This window comes from Carlito syrichta, unplaced genomic scaffold (genome assembly GCF_000164805.1).
Source record: "Carlito syrichta isolate Samal-C Ts95f unplaced genomic scaffold, Tarsius_syrichta-2.0.1 Scaffold305409, whole genome shotgun sequence".
NCBI classification, from domain to species: domain Eukaryota; kingdom Metazoa; phylum Chordata; class Mammalia; order Primates; family Tarsiidae; genus Carlito; species Carlito syrichta.
The window spans coordinates 512,706-535,639 of NW_007249505.1; the positions used below are offsets into that span (position 1 = coordinate 512,706).

At 47.9% G+C, this 22,934-nt stretch overlaps 1 protein-coding gene across 4 annotated transcripts in view; it reads left to right on the forward strand.

Moving 5' to 3' along the window:
• The first annotated feature begins 4,107 nt into the window (after positions 1-4,107).
• The window catches only part of COLEC11 (collectin subfamily member 11), a 67,336-nt gene continuing 48,509 nt past the window's right edge, over positions 4,108-22,934 (forward strand). Inside the window, exons 1-2 of one of the 4 annotated variants that reach the window (XM_008061666.2) lie at positions 4,108-4,299; positions 19,181-19,336. In XM_008061666.2, the coding sequence (XP_008059857.2) occupies positions 4,263-4,299; positions 19,181-19,336 (193 nt within the window). In that variant the 5' untranslated portion in view covers positions 4,108-4,262. The remainder of the gene's footprint in view (positions 4,300-19,180; positions 19,337-22,934) is intronic. The other 3 variants (XM_008061669.2, XM_008061667.2, XM_008061668.2) reach the window with 3 other exon arrangements.

The window sequence follows — 22,934 nt, forward strand, 5'->3', positions numbered from 1 at the left end:
TGGGCAGCGAGACCTCATCTCTACAATAAATAAAAAAATCAGCTGGGCGTAGCGCGTGCCTGTAATTCCGGCTACTCGGAAGGCTGAGGCGGAAGGATCGCCAGAGCCCAGCAGGTCGAGGCTGCGGTGGCCGGGAGCACTCCAGTCTGGGTGACAGAGTGAGACTCCAACTAAAAAAAAAAAAATTTTTAGAATAATTTTGAACTTTTTAATCAGCATTTAGTAGTTTTCAGCACATAGCTCCCATGGTTTCTTAGATTTACACCTAAGTAAATACCTAAGTATTTCTCTTTTTTTAAGCAATTATAAATGATATTGTTTTTAATTTTAGTAGCTGTGAGTCCATTGCTGCTTTATAGAAATATAATTAATTTTTAAATTTATTTTATTTTATTTTATTTTTTTGAGTTGGAGTTTCACTCTGTCGCCCAGACTGGAGTACAGTGGCCGCTTTCGGCCACCGCAGCCACAACCTGCTGGGCTCTGGTGATCCTTCTGCCTCAGCCTTCCAAATAGCTGGAACTACAGGCGTGCACTACCATGCCCGGCTAATTTTTTGATTTATTGTAGAGATGAGGTCTCACCAAGTTACCCAGGCAGGTCTCGAACCTGCGGGCTAGGCAATCCACTCACCTCAGCCTCCCAAAGCATGGGATTACAGGCTGAGCCACCGAGCCTGGCTAATTTTTTTTTTTTTGAGTTGGAGTCTCACTCTGTCGCCCAGACTGGAGTGCAGTGGCTGCTCCCGGCCACCGCAGCTGCGACCTGCTGGGCTCCGGCGATCCTTCCACCTCAGCCTTCCGAGTAGCCGGAATTACAGGCATGCGCTACCATGCCCAGCTGATTTTTTTATTTATTGTAGAGATGACGTCTCGCTGCCCAGGCAGGTCTCGAACCCGCGGGCTCAGGCAATCCACTCACCTCAGCCTCCCAAAGGCGCGGGATTACAGGCTGAGCCACCGAGCCCAGCCGCCTGGCTAATTTTTAAATATTTATATTGTATCCTGTGGCCTTGATGAAATTTAATCTTTGAGATTTTCTTTTATTTGAGGTGAGTTTCACTCTGTCACCCAGGCTAGAGTGCAGTGGCACACTCACAGCCACCCCAGCATCCACCTGCTGGGCTCCAGTGATCCTTCCGCCTCAGCTTTCCAAGTAGCCGGAACTACAGGCACGCGCTACCACTCCTGGCTAATTTTTGATTTATTGTAGAGATGAGGTCTGTCCATGTTGCCCAGGCTGGTCTTGTACACCTGGGCTCAGGCAATCCTCTCACCTCGGCCTCCCAAAATGCTGGAATTACAGGCTTAGCCACCGAGCCCAGCCTCTTTGGGATTTTCTAAGTAGACAACCATGTCATCTGCAACAAGGGACAGTTTTATTTTTTTTCCTTTCTAATCTGTGTACTTTTTGCTTTCTTTTAATGTCTTACTGTCATGACGAGTACTTCCGGCACTATGTTGAATAAGACAGGTAAGAGTGGATATCTATGTCTTGTTTTGATCCCAGGAAGAAAACATTTGGTCTTTCACTATGAAGTGTGATGTTAATTATGCATGTTTTTTTTTTTTTGTGGAGCTCTGTGGCCCAAGCTGAGTGTAGTGGCACAATCATCGCTTACCACAGCCTTGAACTCCTGGCCTCAAGCGATCCTTCTGCTTCAGTTTCCCAAATAGCTGGGACCACAGGCAGGCGCCACCACATCTGGCTAGATTTTTTTTTTTTTTGAGTCAGAGTGTCACTCTTTTGCCCAGACTGGAGTGCAGTGGCATGCTCATGGCCACCACAGCCTTAGCCTGCTGGGCTCCGGCGATCCTTCCGCCTCAGCCTTCCAAGTTGCCGGAACTACAGGCATGCACTACCACACCCAGCTAATTTTTGATTTATTGTAGAGATGACGTCTCGCCAAGTTGCTCAGGCAGGTCTCGAACCTGCGGGCTCAGGCGATCCACTTACCTCGGCCTCCCAAAGTGCTGGGATTACAGGCTGAGCCACCGAGCCCGGCCTGTTTCTGTCTTTCTGAGAGTTTTTTTTAAAATCATAAAAGGGTGTTGAATTATGCCAAAAGCTTTCTCTGCATCAATTGATATGGTCATATGATTTTTAATATGGTAGATTGTATTGACTGATTTTTGAATGTCGATCCAGCCTTGCATACTTGGATGAACCCCCATTTGGTCACAGTTTTTAAGTCTTGATATATATTGCTGTATTTTATTCGTTAATATTTTGCTAAGGATTTTTCCATTTATATTCCTGAGGATTATTGGTCTGTAATTTATTTTTGTATTGTCTTTTTCTGGTATATATCAGGATAATATCAACTTTAAAATGAACTGGGGCCGGGCTCGATGACTCAGCCTGTAATTCCAGCACTTTGGGACGCCGAGGTGAGTGGATTGCCTGAGCCCGCGGGTTTGAGACCCGCCTGGGCAACTTGACGAGACCTCGTCTCTACAACAAATCAAAAATTAGCCGGGCATGGTAGCGCGCACCTGTAGTTCCAAGCTACTTGGAAGGCTGAGGCGGAAGGATCACCGGAGTCCAGCAGGTTGAGGCTGCAGTGGCCGGGAGCGGCCATTGCACTCCAGTCTGGGTGACAGAGTGACTTCAACTCAAAAAAAAAAATAAATAAATAAAATGAACTGGTAAATGTTTCCTCCTCTTCTATTTTCTGGAAGAGGACTGTAGAATTGGTGTTAATTTTTCTTTAAGGGTCTGGTAGATTCTGCTGTGAAATCTTCTGGCCTGGAGATTTCTTTTGGGGGAGTTTTACAATTGCAAATGCAATTTTCTTTTCTTTTTCTTTTTCTTTTCGAGTCTCAGCCTTCCAAGTAGCTGGGACTACAGGCGCGCGCTACCACGCCCAGCTATGTTTTTGATTTATTGTAGAGATGAGGTCTCACCAAGTTGCCCAGGCAGGTCTCGAACCCGCGGGCTCAGGCAATTCACTCACCTCAGCCTCTCAAGGCGTGGGATTACAGGCTGAGTCACCGTGCCCGACTCAAATTCAATTTTCTTAATTGATTTAGGGCTATTAAATTATCTATCTCATATTGGGTGCATTATGGTAGTTTGTGTTTTCTAGGAAGTGGTCCATTTTGTCTAAATTATCAAATTTATGTATAACTATGTTTTTTTTTTTGAGTGGAGTCTCACTCCGCTGCCCAGGCTGGAGTGCAGTGGCACACATGCTCCTGGCCACCCCAGTATTGACCCGCTGGGCTCCGGCAATCCTTTTACCTCAGCCTTCCAAGTAACCAGAACTACAGGCACACACTACCACGCCTGTCTAATTTTTTGGGTTATTTTGTAGAGATGAGGTCTCGCCAAGTAGTCCGGACTGGTCTCGAACCCACGGGCTCAGGCAATCCACTCCCCTCAGCCTCCCAAAGTGCTGGGATTATAGGCTGAGCCACCGAGCCTGACCATGTATAACTTGAGTACATTTTAAATAAGTCCTCCTTTTTCATGGGTTTTATGATTTGTGTGGAATTAGTCAGGTCTTACATTTTCATTTGTTATGATTTTTCATTCTAAATAAACATTTACCCTTGACCCTAGTTTTTAAATTATTATAATTTTATATGTATCTTTTTCTTAAGGAAGTTCCCTCCCAACCCCCAAAATGTGCAAGATTCAGGCTGCACTAAAGCTGGATCTGTCTAGCCCACCACAAAGACTTTTTTCTGGCATATTTTACCTTTAAATGAAGCTTAAATGAGTGGAATGAGTTTTGAGTCTTACATGGACCAGATCTGCACAGGCAATAGTCAAGCACTTACTGCCCTTTAAAACAAAATTCTATGTGGAAGAAAAGGAAAGGAAATATGTCAGCTGTACTTACTTCTGTGTGATGTGAAGCTAGATGATTATTATCACTCTTCTTTATACTTTTCCGGATTTCCACAGTACTCATGCTTATGTCTTCAAAAAAAAAAAAGAAAAATAAAAGAAAACCCCGAAAGAGTGAGGGTTTGGGTGCTTGAGTTGAAAGGACATCTCTGCAGGTCATTCCCCAGTCCCCAAAAGCCTGGCATCACGGATGTTCCTGGCGTTCCCACACTCTCCACCACCACCCTGCAGGACAGCGGATGTATTTCAAACAGGAAGTTGCTTGCAGATAACACTGCAGCCATCCAGCCTGATTTGCTGGACTGCCTGACAGCTCAGGCCGCGGCTTCCCTTTGCATGTTGACTGGACCAGCCTCTGTAAATAGCAGCCATGAGGATCCTGGACGCAGTGTCCTCGTGGGCCGGTGATGGTCAGGACGCCTCCATCGCCTAGTGTGTGCTCAGGTAGGAGACGCGGGGGACGGCAGCACCAGAGGATGGAACCCAGGATTTGGCGGGTGCTGAGACACTGGGTAGGAAGGCAAGACTCCACATGGGTCTCGCAGCAGGGCTTGGACTGAGGGCAAAGGTGGGAAGCTGTTCTTGGATCCAGGCAAAGGATGGGGTCTTATAAGACAGGCACCGGAACTTCAGCATGTGATTACTTCAGAGTTTATGGTGGAAACTTTATGGAGCCTGTTGATGAGATGGATTCAGACTGATCCGAGTTACTAGGTGATCGAATTACACCCTCTTGGGTTACATAGAATTCAAAGACCTGAGGTCCAGAGGGGGATGCCAGGTGGACAACAGCAACAACTTCTCCTCAGTGGCCATTGGTTCTGTTTTGGGCTCAGTAAGAGGAATCCTAGGGGTGAGGACAAGATGGGCCTTGTGGTGGCAATTTTTAAGGGAATTCAGATAGGGTCATCTAGTGCCACGTGGAGTTGGTTACCTTGTCTCCCAAAATTGGAAAAGAGGAGTTTCGCAGGGTAACCAACTCCTGCCTTGAAATCTTGCTGTCAGGAGCTGGCTGTCTTCCCAGAGCTGAAGTGATGTGGTTCTCAGCTTAAAAATCACATTTTAAAGCCCTCACACGTGCGTATCTGCGTTTTCGAATGATAGGAATCACTTGCCTGTGGTAGGAAGACCAGTGACCCAAACCGTCACAGCTATTTAATTTTATCTGCAATTTTGAAACATCTATGTGCCAAATAAGAGATCAGAACAATGATTTGCTGAAAGCTAGGGAAAGATAATAGGGGAGAAGCGTCTTCTTACTCTGTGGTCTTAGTAAGACGCCAAGAAAGTATGTGCTGTTGTCGGGTAGCACATTGTCACCACAGGAGACAAGACAGTAGGAGCGGGTGGGGGGCAGTTGCCAGCAAAACCAGCTCTCCAGCGATGTGGTTTTTCCAGGGACATGGTTCTCAGTAGATATTTGTAGTATCTATAAGATGTTGGGCCCTGCTCTAGATACTTCATGAAAATATAGAATTATATGTTTGGCAACTTAAGTTTTTTTCCCACTGTCTATTTCATTCTTAGAGTGTGTTTCTTTTAAGGAGTCCACATTTAATCCCCCACATTCCCTGCTTGTAGAGCCAAACTCTTTCATTGAAGGGAGGGCCCTAAGCCTCCTGAACCCTGGCTGGGAGATAAGGATGTTATTCTTACAGGGGTCCTGTGGGTAGCTGTGGCTTCTCCGTTTACAAAACTAAATTCCTTTTCTAAGAAGGCAGTCAGAAGGCAAGAGCTCTGGGAAGCAGACTTCTGCGGTGAGTGTGGGGCCTCCACCCTACGCCCCTCACCTGGTTTCTGGCTGGACTTTTGGAGCACCCCGAGAAAGGACCCATGCCTCACCTGCATCCACAGGGCTAGACGGGGCCTGTCAGTGAACAGTAGACAGTAAACCATGAATGGTATCAGTGAGTGGGTAAGTGAAGGCACGAGAACCCCAGCCTTAGTTTGTCTTGGGTTTCTACCTCTTACTGTCTCCTCCTTTCTCCGGAACGAAGAGCTGGTCTTTGTTGAAGTCACTCTCAGGACTTGTGCAAACTGAGAGCAATAGGCATCTTGCTAAGCACCTGGTTATCTCTGGACAGAATTATTTCTAACTAGAAAGGAAATTCCCTTGTCAGTTTTTGATACCAAAGACATTAAATCTAAACCCAGTTTGCCTCCAACAACCACCAAAAAGCAAGTGTCATCCTGAGCACAGAGTGGGTGTGAAACAAGGGTTTATTGTTGCTTTTAGGAGCCCAGATCAGAAAGAACAAAAATATCGGCTGCTCAAGCAGTAGCTAAGTACATTATGGTTAACAGCACAGTGAAATGGCAGGTCTGGCTATGACAGTGTCCCTTGTTATGAAAGTATTAGGAATTTCAGGACAGTGACAGCAGAGCAATATTCCAAGTCTGCAGACCCTATGCTACTGCACGGGTCAGATGTCCAAGAATTTGGTCCTGGGAATACTGGATGGACATTATACTTGATGAAGACTCTGGAAACATGGGAAAACCAGAGGAGAAGAAGAGCGTAAAGTTCTATTAGAGGTGCACTTTGAACTTTTGTTTGCTTGTTCATTCATTCATTCACTCATTCATTTGTTCATTCACTCATTCATTTGTACCTACTATACTCCAGGCCCGCCAGGCTCGGTGGCTCAGCCTGTAATCCCAGCACTTTGGGAGGCCGAGGTGAGTGGATTACCAGAGCCTGTGGGTTCAACATCAACTTGGGCAGCTTGGCGAGACCTCGTCTCTACAATAAATCAAAAATTAGCCAGGCACGATAGTGCGTGCCTGTAGTTCTGGCTACTTGGAAGGCTGAGGTGGAAGGAGTGCTAGAGCCCAGAAGGTCGACACTGGGGTGACTGTGAGCATGCCCCTGCACTCCAGCCTGGGTGATGGAGTGAGACTCTGACTCAAAAAAATAAATAAACTCCAGGCCCTTGAATTCCTGAGGAATCTTTATACATTATGAAACTGTTGCACATATAAATTGTTCACACATGGACCCAAGCCTGAAGGGAGCAAGGAAGAATGTAAGGGGTGAAGTCAATTGGTGGGTCCTGGGTTGTGGGTGACTTTGCGCTTCCCTTTTACATGTCCTTGCCGTTATGGTATTTGTGTGAGCACAAGCGAGCAGCAGGGAGGCAGCCAGGGTGCTGTGAGGTTGCAGAGCACCCACTGCTCTGTTGGCTGTGAGGCCTGGGGCTTGTGATTCCACTCTGTGCCTCCCTGTCACATGACGAACCATAATGTTTCACATAGTGGTTCTGGGAACTAAATAAGGTAGGTGCGTCCACATTTGGGGTGCAATGTATACTGGTTTCTTTTTTCTATGCCAAGAATAAAATGTAAAATAAGAGCCTATTATCTTAATGGCTGGAGGAGGAAGATGGTGCATGGGGGCTGACTCACTAGCGGTATAATGCTAGGAAATTTACTTCATCTTTCTTGTCTCTGGTTTTTTCACCCGTAACGGGAGTAATGGGGTAGTGTTATGGGAGTTTTCTAACCCAGTGGACATTCTGCATCCTGGTCCTTTAAGGGGAGTTCTGTAAGTGACTCTACAGAAAGAAGCCAGGTCCTCATTCTGTCACCATGACCCATGCTGCAAGATGGCACAGAATGGAAATGAGTTTTCCTGTGTCCATGTTGGCAAGTAACTGACCAAGAAGAGGCACTGTGCGGGGAGGGCAGATATCCTCAGTTGAGGTGCATCCTCCTTGCTCTGGGAGCCCTCATACATTATCAGTGGGTTGTCTCTTCAGTTGAGGGGCACCCTCTTTGGCCTGGGAGTCCTTAACATGTCATCACTGTAGGCTCGACGGCCACCATTGGTGAGCACTTGTCATGTGCCGACAAGTATCACGGGTGTTGTGGGCATTAACATCGCTATCACTTAAAATAACTATAGGGCATTCTTATCTCCTTTTTAAACCTAGGACACAGTCTTACAAAAGGTCTGCAGTTTGGCCAAGGTACTGTTAAGTGTACAGCCAGATTTGAAGCTGTCCTTTCAACACTCTGCCCTCCAGATGTCAAATCCAGGAGGTCTGTCTCTGGTGGGTCTGTACGTGCAGCGCCGCGACTCCCTCAGCAACACATGCAGGCGAGCACAGCCCGGTGCCAGCACTCTTCAGAGCTGTGCACTCTGCGTTGACATGATTAGATAATCAATAAACTACAACCACACCTGGCAGCATGGGTGAATCCAGAGTATAATGCTGAGTAAAAAGTAAGACACAGGAGACTATGTACAATGGGATGTGATATTTTATAAAACTCAGACAAGCACAGTGTGACAATATCGTGTTTAAGAGCACAGGCCTGTGTAGGAATGCTGTTTAAAACACAGCCAGAGGAGGACAAGTTCACGATTCAGTATGGTAGTCCCCTTGGGGTAGAGGAGTGCATGGGGTAGAAGTAGGACTGAGGACTTCCTGCTGGAGCATCTTGCTTGTGAAGCAGGCATCACAAATATGCGCTCTATGGCTAAACCTCACCGTTTTCTTGTACTTGCATGAGGGACACCCAATAAAACTCTGGAATTTATTTTTTTAAAACTGCGTATTTATCTTTACATGTTTAAACTTCAATCATTTTTACTCTCCATTTAATGCAATACACCATTTGAGATACTTTTTCCACTGCTCACAATGGTTTTTGACTTGCCAACGTTGATACCTTTTAGTGCTTCTGCTGTTTTTTGTTTCACCTCTTCCATATTGGCAAAACGTTTTCCTTTGAGGACTTATTTCATCCGGGGAAACAAAAATCACTTCGGTGAGATCGGGTAAGTAAGGTGTGGGGCACAGGATCATGCTGTTTTTGGTCAAATACTGTTCAACACTCAGTGTGGTGTGGGCAGGTGTGCTCGCAAATCACCCATCATGAAATGGGCAAATGCGATGAAAGCCTCTCCAAAAAATTTCGCTGAAGCTGAACGCAGCCTTTCACAACAACACTAGCTGGGCCACTAGTGCCGAATGGTTCCTAGAACACTTACCTAGTGGGGGAAGCCTGCACTACAAGGGGCCTGCCCTCCAAAAGATAATTCTGGGTCTTTTGGGGGGTCTTCCCTTGTATATGTACCTTTGTCTGTATTGAACATTAGTCAGGAAGACCCAGAGCCTCCAGGCGTATATGACACCCCACAAGATATTAATAATTGTTGAATCTGGGTGGTGGATGTGTGGAAGTTCATCGTATGAGTTTTGTGAAAATTCCCCATCACAAAAAGTTTAAAAACAATGACATGACATTGCTGGGACCTGGTGATAGCTGTGTCCTCAGCCCTCAGAGTGGGCTTGCACCCTCGTTCTTCTCGTGGGAAAGGCGGTCCCTGCTTTCCTCCTGGCCTCCTCTTCTCTCTCATTCTGAGAATTTAGATAATTTTACAGTCTGTTTTGACTTACATGTTTTTTCTCTTTAGAAAAGCAGACACTCAGCTGAGACAAGAGGACTGCTTGAGCCCAGGGGTTTGAGACCAGCCTGGGCAACTTGGCAAGACCTCGTCTCTACAATAAATCAAAAAATTAGCCGAGCATGGTAGCATGCACCTGTAGTTTCAGCTCCTTGGAAGGCTAAGGTGGAAGGATCGCCTGAGACCAACAGGTTGAGGCTGTGGTGGCTGTGAGCATGCTGCTGCACTCCAGCCTGGGCAATGGAGTGAGACTCCAACTCAAAAAAATAAGAAAAGCAGACACTCAGTAGGGACCATTCTTTGTTTACTGGTTTACTTTTTTCCTGTTTACTTCCCTGTGCACTTTGCTTTTTTGGGGTAGTTTTTAAAGAGATAGGGTGTTACCCTGTCACCCGGGCTGGGGTACAGTGGTGTGGTCATAGCTCACTGCAGCCTCAAACTATTGAACTCAAGCCATCCTCCTGTCTCAGCCTCTTGAGTATCTGGAACTACGGGCACACCACCATGTCCAGTTAATTTATTTTTACTTTTTGTAGAGAAGTCACGCTATATTGCTCAGGCTGGTCTTGAACTCCTGGGTTTAAAGTGATCCTCCTGTCTTAGCTTCCTGAGTAACTGGGATTACAGTAGAGACAAGGTTTTGCTATGTTGCCCAAGCTGGTCTTGAATTCCTAACCTCAAGTGATCCTCCAGCCTAGGCCTCCCCAAGTGTTAGGATTATAGGTGTGAGCCACCACACCTGGCCCTGGGTACTTTGTAAAGTTATCTGTACTTCTGATTCCTTACTGCTTTTGAATGTTTGAATGAAAGAGGGTGTGAGCAATTTCTTTGTTAACCTGTTTCTCATGAGCTTCCCGTGTCCCACCTCCCTGCACATGCATGCAGGGAGCACCTAAAGCAGAGGAACCCAGCAGGCGAGGCAGGGAGCAGGGGCTAGAATTTGAACAGGGCTCCAGGATCAGGCCTGAGTTTAGGCCTGGGAGTCCGGGCTCTGCATGCCATGCAACTGCAGCTTACTGCCTTTCTTGTAGTGACTTTGAGCTTTAAAGTATCTCTTTAACCCTGAGCCATCCCTGGACACACAGGGTAAGAGCTGCCTTTACCTGTCATACCACTAGGTTTTTACAAGGTAGGATAAGTTCACTCATCTTCCAATTTACGTCCTGTGAGTGACACCTTCAGCCTGAATGTTGAAGTACTCATGCGGCTCACCCACTTTCTCCCTCCCCTGTGTCCCCATTAACTCCTTCCTAAGCTTTAAGTGGACGTTTAACATTTAATGTTCACAGCAGGAACACTAACAATCTCCACATAATCTTTTCTGCGGTTACCACCATTGGGGATATTTTTTTTTAAGAGTTGGAAGGAAGATTTCAAATGACTTGTGTTACGGTCACACTCCCAGCGGGACTCCAGAATGTTAGGTCAGGCCCACTGGGGGTGTGAGTGGGTGGTGTGTGCTCTGATGTCACATGAAAGATGTAAAGAATTGCACAGAAGTTTGAGCACATGGCCATGCCATAGCTTAGCAAGGCAATGGCTGCGGGATGCTTGTGGTTGAGTCCTTTTAATCCTTCTCTTTGATGGGGGAAGGTCATTAAGTTGATTGGGTGGTGGTCTGCTCCACGTCATCACGAAGGGGCAGGTACGGATGTCAGGTGACGGACAGCAGGCAGACGGGTGGGTTAGTCACATGATTGCTGCCATGGTGGTGGGCTAGATGGGAGACAAGGGGATGGGGTTTTTTTCTGCAAGAGACTTGTCAGATGTTTATAATCCACAATCTTCTTTAGCAAAAATGTGGTCGTATTGTCATTTCTATGGATTCAGACAGCGAAGTTTCTTGGAGACTATTATGTAAACCATGAATTGAATGGTTTGTCTTTGTCTTGCATCTGATGGAGATTGCTGAAGGGGGAGGGTAGGCAGCCAGTTTGGCTTGTAGTAAAATGTCTAAATACTTCCTACAACCTGCCTACTGGAAATGTGTCTATCTATGTTTAACCTGTGTTAGAGTCAAAGCGTGTCAGTCTAGGCAAAAATGGCTATGCTGAGGCCAATGTGAACTAAGTTTATTCTAAGTTTCTCGGAATCCCTCCTTTCATTTCCCACCTCTTGCCATCTAGAAAATATTTTTATTTGTGCCAGGAAACAGAGACAAAGGTTAGATTTCTATAGCTACTTTCTGCTGAACAGGGGCATAAAGTTGACCCTACTTGTCTAGAGCACGAGGAGGGGATGAGAGGACAGGAGTTAAGTATTTTTAGGGTCTGTATGCAAAGCACCCTGTACAAGTGTATACTATTAGAATTAACACTACTATAATAAAGGCCACTGCAGCTGCTGTTAAGGCATATTGAAGCTTTGATGTCTGGAAAATTGTATTTATAGTTACCCCAATGGGCTTGATACCCACTATAGGAGTCCAGGCAATTTTTACTGTTACACCAGCGAATTCCTGAGTCCATATGTGAATGTCCCCACAGCTTCTTTTCAAGTTTCTTTGGGTTGTGATAAGAATTTATAGACGGTTATAAGGGGTTTTGTTAATAATGACTTTAACAAGGAAATACAGCTATTTTGACAAAGTCTGAAGAAGAGAAAATTGAAAACATTAGAGACACATAGTTAGGTTGTAGCTTAAATTGTAGGAAATAATAATGAACAAGATAATTTAAAACAGGTAAATGTTGGCAAGAGAAGACTGTCCCTTTTATTTTGTTAATAGGTCTGATATACCTTTACAGTGATTGATACGTTAGAGGGTGAAGCCCAGGTAACCTCTACTCCAGAGAGATGGGAGATTGACATCTCTCTGCTTTTGATGAGAGGAGTGGGATGGTACCAGCCTCTGACAGGGAAATAATATCTTAAAGTTTAACAAAAATAATGAGTAAAACTTTAAACAAAAAGTTATTTTGTTATCCATCCAATGTTGGATTAGTAACCCTTGTGCCTGGAAAGAGATTTTTTTTTTGAGTTGGAGTCTCACTCTGTCACCCAGACTGGAGTGCAGTGGCCGCTCCTGGCCACCGCAGCCTCACCTGCTGGGCTCCGGTGATGCTTCCTCCTCAGCCTTCCAAGTAGCTGGAACTACAGGCACGCGATACCACGCCTGGCTAATTTTTTGATTTATTGTAGAGATGAGGTCTCACCAAGTTGCTCAGGCAGGTCTCGAACCCGCCGGCTCAGGCAATCCACTCACCTCAGCCTCCCAAAGGGTGGGATTACAGGCTGAGCCACCGAGACCGGCTTGGTGATTGTTAATTAAGAAGCTCATGTTCTGATCTCTGAGTAGCATTTTGGCTTCGCGTTAGTGTAATTGATATTAATGATAAATTCATAGAAACTTTTTGTAGCCTTGAGTGTTCATAGAATTTCTTTCACATATTTCTTTTCAGAAACCTTGTGCATACTACTCATACCATTTTTCAGCATGCTTGATGCTTCTGTTTTCATCCTATACATTCTTTCCTTCAAATAACTAGCCATTCTATTATAGAACAAAAAATGTACCATACATACCGTACAAGATCCTTTCCTTATATAAAATTATTCTCTTTATATTCTTTTGAAAGAAGGTACCTATAGAAACCTAGAATAAACTTAGTTTAGTGTAGTCTTTTTGCCTCAGCATGGCCATTTTTGTTTAGATTTTGCCCGACATGCTTTGAATCTATCACGGGATAGACATAGAAAAATTTCTAACAGGCAGGTTTTAGGAAGCGTTCAGACATTCTACTGCAGGCCAAGCAGCAGCCTACCCTACCCTCTCGGCAAATCTCCATCAGATGCAGGACAAGGACAGAGCCATAGAAATGATAATAAGACGACCTTTTGGTTAAGAGGTTTGTGGATTGCAAATATCTGACAATTCTCTTGCAGGAAAACCCCCCTCCCCTTGTCTCCTCCCATTTAGCCCACCACCATGGCAACAATCATGTGACTAATCCACCCATCTGCCTGCTGTCCATCACCGGACATCAGTACCTGCGCTTACCTGCCCCTTTGTGATGACGTGGAGAAGACCACTAGCCAATCACCTTAATGACCTCCCCCCATCCAAGGGAAAGGTTAAAAGGACTCAACCATGAGCGACCATCTTGCCATTGCCTTACTAGACTCTGTTGTGGCTCTGTGCTCTTTGAGCGACGCTGTCGCCATGTTTCCTGGCTTTGGTCCCCTTCCCTACCTTTCTCTCTCTCTCTAATTTACATTTTTTTTTTTTTTTGAGTTGGAGTCTTACTCTGTCACCCAGACTGGAGTGCAGTGGCCGCTCCCGGCCACCGCAGCCTCAACCTGCTGGGCTCCGGCAATCCTTCTGCCTCAGCCTTCCAAGTAGCCAGAATTACAGGCATGCGCTACCATGCCCGGCTGATTTTCTTACTTATTGTAGAGATGAGCTCTCGTCAAGTTGCCCAGGCGGGCCTCGAACCCGCGGGCTCAGGCAGTCCACTCACCTCAGCCTCCCAAAGGGCTGGGATTACAGGCTGAGCCACCGATCCCGGCTTTCTAATTTACTTTTTTTTTTTTTTGAGTTGGGAGTCTCACTCGATCGCCCAGATTGGAGTGCAGTGGCCGTTTCCGGCCACCACAGCCTCGCCTGCTGGGCTCCGGCGATCCTTCTGCCTCAGCCTTCCGAGTAGCCGGAATTACAGGCATGCGCTTCCACGCCCGGCTGTTATTTTGATTTATTGTAGAGATGAGGTCTCGCTGCCCAGGCGGGTCTCGAACCCACGGGCTCAGGCAATCCACTCACCTCAGCCTCCCAAAGGCATGGGATTACAGGCTGAGCCACCGAGGCCGGCTCTCTAATCTAACTTCTGTGCAATTCTTTGAATCTTTCATGCAGCACTGGATTGTATACCAGACACCCCACACTCCCAGTGGGCCTGACCTAACATTCTGAAGACCCTGCTAGGAGTGTGACTCTAACAGTTTTTGGAGGCCGAGATGTGCCCTAACACGGGCTCAGCCTGTAATTCCGCGCCTTTGGGAGGCTGAGCTGAGTGGATTGCCTGAGCACACGGGTTTGAGACCCACCTGGGTAGCCGAGACCTCATCTCTACAATAAATCAAAAAATTAACCAGGCGTGGTAGCGCGCACCTGTAATTCCGGCTACTCAGAAGGCTGAGGCAGAAGGATCGCCGGAGCCCAGCAGGTCAAGGCTGCGGTGGCCGGGGGCGGCCACTGCACTCCAGTCTGGGCGACAGAGTGAGACTCCAACTAAAAAAAAAAAATTCCTTTATAGCACCATTTTTTTTTTATATCTTTCCTTTGCTTTCTGGTTTCTTTACCTTTTTAGATAACCTTTTTTACGTTTATACTTTGAATTAATCTTTAGTAACTTTTGATTCAAGTGTAAGGCTATATGATTCCAACATGGATCGGCAGGACCAAATGGCTGGCACCTGTGTTATTTAAGAAATTAATTTGGGTTCCAGCACCCTAATATTCACCTGGGAGTTTTTGGGGGTGGTGGTGAGCCAGTGCCAGGCACTTTAGCAGACTTCCAGACCTCCTTAAATGGCCACCATTTCTGAGCCAGGTGTTCTTTCTTCAGAAGTGAGTGCACCTGCTTCTCTGGCTGCACAGTGGACAAGGTCCAGGAGGTTTAGGCCTCTTTGGGGCACTACACTTCTAGTGCCCCCATAGACTGTACCCATAAGCAATGGATATCATCCCCTTAGCAGGTTTGTTCTTACCAGATCTCTGATGGGGCAGTTGGAGTTTTTTCACTAATTGCGACTGCCAGCTGGGGTGCCTCTTTGGCCCTCTTGTTCTGCAGCCCTCCAAGTAAGCACCCTGTTGCTTTTCTCATGTCCCGACTAAAGAAAAATTCAAAAGTTCTTCTTTTTTTTTTTGAGTTGGAGTCTCACTCGGCCACTCCAGTGTCGACCTTCTGGGCTCCAGCAATCCTTCTGCCTTAGTCTTCTGAGTAGCCAGGACTACTGACGCACGCTACCATGCCTGAGGTCTCACTAAGTTGCCTGGTCTGGTCTTGAAGACGTGGGCTCAGGCAATTCACTCACCTTGGCCTCCCAAAGTGCTGGGATTACAGGGTGAGCCACTGAGCCCAGCCAAAAGTTCTTTTTTTAAATTGACCACACATATGAAAGTACTTGGCTTAGTAAAAGTGATTTAACTCTCTCTTTATAAAACCTTTAGTCAGCCTGATAGAACAAATGCTGGTGTTACCTAGCACTAATGTTTCAACAAGTTGGAATCAAAACTTTACTAGAGTACTTGCAAATTTGGTTGGAAAACCTGATTAAAACTCTTTTAAGTTGGTTAACAATTAATTAAGACGTGATCCCTTTACTTTTTCCTGGGAAGAGGATTGATAGTTCCAGTTTAAGTATGATAGAGGGCCAGGTGCGGTGGCTCACGCCTGTAATCCCAGCACTTTGGGAGGCCAAGGTGAGAGGACTGCCTGAGCCTGCTGGTTTGAGACCAGCCTGAAGCCAGTCTCTACAATAAATTAAAAAATTAACTGGGCGTGGTAGCGTGCGCCTGTGGTTTTGGCTACTTGGAGGGCTGAGGCAGAAGGATCGCCGGAGTCTTAGCAGGTTGACGCTGGGGTGGCTGCAAGCGTGCCGCTGTACTCCAGCCTGGATGACAGAGTGAAACTTCAACTTAAAGAAAAAAAAGGATAGAGATTTATCATAGAAGAAAAAAACAAACATGAACTTTAACATCTTTTTTGTCCCAGCCACCTCCCTGAGGCGACACTGGTGAAGCCTGCAAGTGTGAGAGAGAAGGATAGGGGGAGGAGAGGAGGTGGTGCGCCAGGGAGGTATCAGGCAGTGGGGAAGGGGGGCGAGAAGGCAGGAGGCTGGGATCAGGCGCAGGCCTTTGGCGCCGGGCCCTCCTCCACAGGTAAAGGTGGAGGGTGAGAAGGAAGAGCAGGAAGGGAAACTGAGGAAGAGTGGAGTGGCAGAAGGAGATTGCGAGAGACAGAGAAGTTAAACCAGCTGGGTCAGCATCTGAGTTGTTAGAGGGGAACAGGAAGGAGTTAAAGTAATCAGAGAAGGAGCGTGGGAGTGGCACAGGAAGAACAAGGGGTCCGGGTGGTACACCATTTTGAAAACCTTGGGCCCTCGCAAACCCACGGGGTGAGGCAATCCACTCACCTCAGCCTCCCAAAGGCATGGGATTACAGGCTGAGCCACCGAGCCCGGCTTGATTTTTTTTTGAATCGGAGTCTCACTCTGTCACCCAAGCTGGAGGGCAGTGGCACGCTCACAGCCATATCAGTCTTGACCTACTGAACTCAAGCAATCCTTCCACCTTAGCCTTCCAAGTAGCTGGAATTACAGGCACATGCCACCACGTCTGGCTAATTCTTTTTTTTTTTAATTGTAGAGACAAGGTCTCGCCAAGTTGCCCAGGCTGGTTTCGAACTCACAGGCTCAGGCAATCCTCTCACCTCGGCCTCCCAAAATACTGGGATTACAGGCCTGAGCCACCATGCCTGGCTGAGGAGTTCCTCCTTTCAATTTGCTTTCATGCTGCAGCCAGGGCTTGCTCTCAATCACAGAGCTCTTCTGTCATCTGACCCAGGCAGCCATGTCCCTGTAGATGTCCAGTGAATGTCCTTGGACACTTGGACGTCTTGTCCTTCCACATTTTTTTTTTTGAGTCAGAGTCTCACTCCGTCATTGCCCAGGCTGGAGTGCAGTGGCATGCTCACGGCTCTCCCAGCATCAACCTGCTGGGCTCTGCCTTCCAAGTAGCCAGAACTACAGGTGCGTGCTACCGCGCCTGACTAATTTTTTTGATTTATTGTAGAGATGAGGTCTCACCATGTTGCCCAGGTTGGTTGTGAACCCGCGGGCTCAGTCAGTCCTCTCCTCTCTGCCTCCCAAAGTGATGAGATTACAGGCTTGAGCCATTCTGCCCGGCCTGACCTTCCACATTTCAGGGAGACTCCCTTGTAGCAGAGATTTCAGATATAAAGGTGAGCTAACGCCAGCCAGAGATGGAGTTTCTGCAGACTCGGGGCTACTGTATCTCAAGACTTGATGGGGCCTTGGCCTTGGAGGGTCTGTCTCAACATCCTTCCCTGGCTTTTGTACAAAAAGTGAAGAACTGATGGCTCTCACCAGGCCTCTGAGTGGAGATCCCACAGCCACAGATGGCCTTTCTCTAACAGTTAAGGCAACTTTCCTTTGAGGTCCAGGGGCTAGCTAACCTGGAACTGATGTAGAGAAAATGCAAGGTGCTGTGTTCCCTGGGCCTTGCTCTGTCCATTCAGGCCATGCCACCTCCTTGCCATCCCACTTAGGTGTTAGGGTGTCTGACTCTGTCAGACCCACACCGTGGCCTGTCCCCACCTCCTTGGGCTCCCTTCTTCACGAGTTGGCTGCACCATCCTCCTTTAAGCCTTGACCTCTCTCTCATTCCCTGCATAATCTATCAACAAAAACCTGTCAGCGATGTTTCCAAAATGTATTCCAGATCTGGCTTTCTCCATCTCCCTCGCCCGCACGTGGAGTCCAGCTGCCTCCTCTCCTGCTGGACTATGACAGTCATCCTGCTTGGTCTCCTTGCTTCTATGCTTAGTCCCCTAAGTCCAGTCTCAAAAGAAATGACACTTTTATAAAGCCACTCCCCCGATCCAGACACTCTCTCATCCAGAGCTGTCACCGAATGGCAGGGTTCTGGATCTTCTCTCTCCTGCCCTTGGGCCTTTGCTTCCTGTGCCAACCAGGCTAGCCTACTCCTCCCTGCGCTACCCAGGCGTGTGCCAGCCTCGGGGTTTTTATACTTGATGTATCTTTCCCTGAACACGGTCCCACCCACCTCAAAAGTGAGGCTTTCCTGGCAGCTATCTCTAAAAGAGCAGCACATGTCCCCAGGCCACCTCACCCTGCCTTGTTCTTTCCCACAGAAGGGTGCTTACCCCGGCCTTGTCTGTTTCTCTGTCTTGCCTGTCTTTCTCTTCCAACGAATAAAAACACCAAGCTTTGCTGTGCTCCCAGGGCCTAGAACTGTGCTTGTTATACAGTTGGGATCCACAGATGTTGAGTGAATGGATTACCCAAGTGAAAGAATGCTGAGAAGTATCCCGGACTATGACCTTTGTGGGTGAGCAGGTGTTCATACTACTGAGTGGCCTTGATTCTCTGCAGAGGGCCTGGGCCCTGCTCCCCTTGGCTCTTTCTTGGCTGTGCTCCAGAGATTCCATCCACTCTCTCCCCTCCTGGACCTTTTCTTCTCTTTCTTCAAGTTTAGTAGTTTCCACTGCCCTCTTCATTTTCAAATTTTTAATGCCTCTCATGAGGAAAAAACAAGGGGCCAATGAACACCTGCCTTCTGGGACGGCTGAGAGCTCACAAAGCCCCTCTTGCATGGGCTCGGCCCTCGTGACTCCCAGGCCACTGGGGGCCTGAGCGTGGGGCTGCCCTCTCCTTCCTGATCTCACTTGGATGGCCATGGGTGCCCCTGTCTCCTGGCCCTCGAGGGAGACGCGAGTCATACATTCTTCGTCTGTGAGTGGAGCTATTACACTTGGGGCTGATGAATGCCTGAGCCATTTCCTCAGGATGTTTCTCAGCCGCCCTCCACGTGCCCCTGCCCAATTCTGCAGGAGGTGCTGCGTGGACTCTGTGGTAAAATCATCTGTTCTAGAGATTGGATACAGCTCCAAGGTGGACACACAGTCGGCCTTCAACCAGTGCTCATTGGATGGGCCCGGACACACTCGGTGCCCCGTGCCCGACCCAGGGCTGCCGTGGAAGCTTCTTGGAGGCTCATGGTTGGCCTGAGTGAGGGGGGGAGGAGCCAGAGGGGACGGGCGGCGAGGGGAGGCCCAGAGGGGCGCACCCCACACATCCGCGGCCTGCTCCCTGTCACTTGCAGTCCTGCTCTCGGAATTCCCGTCACTGTTTATTCCTTCCTTTGTGTAGGAGTCAATGTCCTGCCTGTGCTCAGGATGAAGTGGGACCTGGCCCTGGTGAGCACCCTAATTAGCCTGGCCTTCCTGTCGCTGCTGCCATCTGGATATCCTCAGCATACTGCCGACGATGCCTGCTCTGTGCAGATCCTCGTCCCAGGCCTCAAAGGTAACCGACTCCACTCCTCCCACCCGGGGCCCCGGTCAGTGGCCTCTGGGGCAGCCAAGAGTTTCCCGCGCAGTTGGACAGTTCAGTGGAAAAGCACAAAGCCTGAGCAAATCTGCTCACCCATTGGGGCCTCCGTTGAAGGACTGGGCTCCATGATGTCTAGCTGTCTCCAGCCTTGGAATTCTGTAATTCTGCAGATAGCAACTTGCCACTCAGCCCTTTCTAGAAGGACCCTGCAGGAAAGCAGCTGACATTTGCTGCAGAAACTGATCTCATGGGACCTTCAGCATGAGGTGGTCTCATTTGATCCATTTTACAGACAGGGAAATTTGAGGCTCAGAGAAATTCTGCAATTTGCCTAAGGTCCCACAGTGAGCTCCTACACTGGTTCCTGAGAGCTCTTCATATTCTTTATTTTAAAAATTAAAAAATTAGCCAGACTCAGTGGCTCAGCCTGTAATCCCGCACCTTTGGGAGGCTGAGGTGAGTGGATTGCCTGAGCCGTGGGTTCGAGACCCGCCTGGGTAGGCGAGACCTCATCTCTACAATAAATAAAAAAATGAGCCGGGCATGGTAGCGCATGCCTGTAGTTCCGGCTACTTGGAAGGTTGAGGCGGAAGGATCGCCGGAGCCCAGCAGGTCGAGGCTGCAGTGGGGCCCAGTGCAAACTGAAAACATGTGCAAACTGAAAACATGGGGCCCCTTATTCAAAAATTAAGAATTCCAAGAAGGGACAGCGGGAAGCAGGGCTGAGGGGCTGCACAGATCTTAGCATGGAACCTGCCTGTCCCACATGCAGGAGAGGGACGGGCATGGGGCCCTGGTCCACAACTGAGTGCAGTCAAGTGAGTGTGGAGGCTCTGGAGGTGGCATACAGTGCCCCCAGATTCAAGCCTGCCTCTTCCCAGTCCCCACACGGGCTGCGTGGAGTCTCCTAGGAGCCCAGGTGCGGCCCAGAGGCACCTTTAGTGGAAGGCCACAGTTCTTTTTACCCGACATTAGAGAAAAGTGGATTCTTACATGTAAGAGCTGTCAAACCATGATCAAAACAACCACTACAAGAGACCAGCCCCACTTATCTCTGTGCTGCACAAAATGAAAGATCAGCCTTCTTGCAGGGCACAGAGTCTAGACAGTTTGGGGCTGCTTGTGGTCCAGGGATACCAGTCTCTGCAGCATTGCCGGTGATGTCCCTCTCTTGTAGGATCAGGGGGTTGGGGAGCCAAGAGCATAACACTATTCGGAAGGTTCTTTTTGGGCTGTTTTCACCCTGCTGTTGGAAACCAAGGAGACGACCCTGCAGTCCAAACAAGCCCACAGCCATGTGTTTGTGTGTGTGTGTGTGTGTGTGTGTGTGTGTGTTTTAAAATTAATTAATTCTTTTTGTAGAGATAAGGTCTTGCTATGTTGCCCACGCTGGTCTTGAACTCCTGGTCTTAAGCAATCCTCCTGCCTTGGCCTCCCAAAGTGCTGGTATTGCAGGCATGAGCCACCGCACCTGGCCATTTTTGGGTTTTTAGTTCTGATAAACACGCTGATTCCATTTTTAAAAATTTTAATTAAGCTGAGCTCGGTGGCTCAGCCTGTAGTCCCGCGCTTTGGGAGGCTGACGTGAGTGGATTGCCTGAGCCCGCGGGTTTGAGACCTGCCTGGGCAGGCGAGACCTCATCTCTACAATAAATCAAAAAATTAGCCGGGCGTGGTAGTGCGCGCCTGTAGTTCCAGCTACTTGGAAGGGTGAGGCGAAAGGATCGCCAGAGCCCAGCAGGTCGAGGTTGCGGTGGCCAGGAGCGGCCACTGCTCTCCAGACTGGGCGACAGAGTGAGACTCCAACTCAAAAAAAAAAAAAATTTTTTTTAAATTACATTGGAAGAAACACAAACTGTATAATGTGTACCACTCTCTCAGAAGTTTTGGTGAAAGAGTGGTTTGGGCTCCTGACTTTGTGGTAGTGTATGTGGTTTTGTGGGGAGAATATTCAGGGTTTTTTTTGGGGGGGTTGAGTTGTGGTCTCACTCTTTCACCCAGGCTGGAGCGCAGTGGCACAATCATGGCTCACCCCAGTCTCAACCTCCTGGATTCAGGTGATCCTTCTACTTCAGCCTCCCAAGTAGCTGGGACTACAGGCATGCACCACCATGCCCTGTTAATTTTTTGATTTTTTTGTAGAATCGAGGTCTTGCTGTGTTGCCCAGGCTGGTCTCAAACTCCTGGGCTCAAGCAATCCTCCTGCCCCAGTCTCCCAAAATGCTGAGAGTACAAGTGTGAGCCACCACACTAGGCCAAACCTTCAGGCTTAAATTGGAAAATGTATCCATGGGAGAGCTGGGCTTTCCACTGTGGAAGCCACACCCCCTGTCTGGGTGCGGTGGGTGTCCTGGGATCCTGAACGGTCTCCTTCTCTCACTCTGTGGTGTGTATGGTCCACATCAGGTGGGGGCTGTGGGTTTCTGGCTCCTTTCTAGATGCTTTTCCCAAGTGCTATTGGGAAGAACCTTCCCATCCATCCATCCATCTTGGGTCTCATGGATGTGCTGCTGTTTCACACGTGTCCAGAGTCCTTCTTTCTAAGGTGATGCAGGTGGTAGACACCTTTTCTGCTCCCTTGTTGGTCTTGTTGCTCAGCACAGAGTTAGTGACTTGGAAGTCACCATCTAGCAGCAGGGCCTGAGTCCCTGGTTACACTATACCTACTTCCCAGTACTGACTTGAGGCTGGTTGTGATAGAGGTAGTGCATAACACATACCTACAACAAAAAGTAATACCACTCAGAAATCGTTATTGAAGGGATGCGGAGCACCCCAAGGTCTCAAAAGGTCCTTGTGTTTCTACACTGTGGACTTCCCTCTGCTTTTTGTTTTTTTTTTTGTTTGAGTTGGAGTCTCAATAGGCACACGCTACCATGCCTGGCTAATTTTTGGTGTATTGTAGAGATGAGGTCTCGCCAAGTTGCCCAGGCTGGTCTCGAACTCGCGGGCTTAGGTAATCCACTCGCCTCAGCCTCCCAAAGTGCTGGGATTACAGGCTGAGCCCCTGAGCCCGGCCTGCTTTCTTGAGCATCATGTTGTGAGCATCATGTTAGGATGAGCATCACAGTGCCTGTACAGCATGGTCCCTCTCTGCTTTGGGTCAGCTGCACTGCACGGCTAGTTGTCTGTCTTCCCTGTTCATGAGGTCGGGAAGCGATACAGCCTTGACTCCGTGGGGACGCAGTGGCAGCGGATCTCGCACGGCCTGGGTCGGGGCTCAGTGCACACCTGTAGGGTAGGGAGGTGAGCAGCGAGGGCTGAACGGTTATTTTCTGCTTTACCGTGATTTGGAGCCTTCTGCGCATACAGCTCCTGACTCCAGAACCAAATCTCTAAACAAACCCAAAGAGATGATTTTAGTACATGGTTTAAATGTATATTTATTGTTACAGAAAGATTCAGTATTTTCTAAAGCCAAAACAGTGGAATATAAGCTCTTAAATAGTTCCTTTCCTATTTCATTAAAAGTATACAGAGGTATAGAAATACAGAAAAGAGCTAAAAGGAAATATGCTATAATGTTAACCATAACGGTTCTCTCTGAGTGTACAATTATAAATATTTTAAA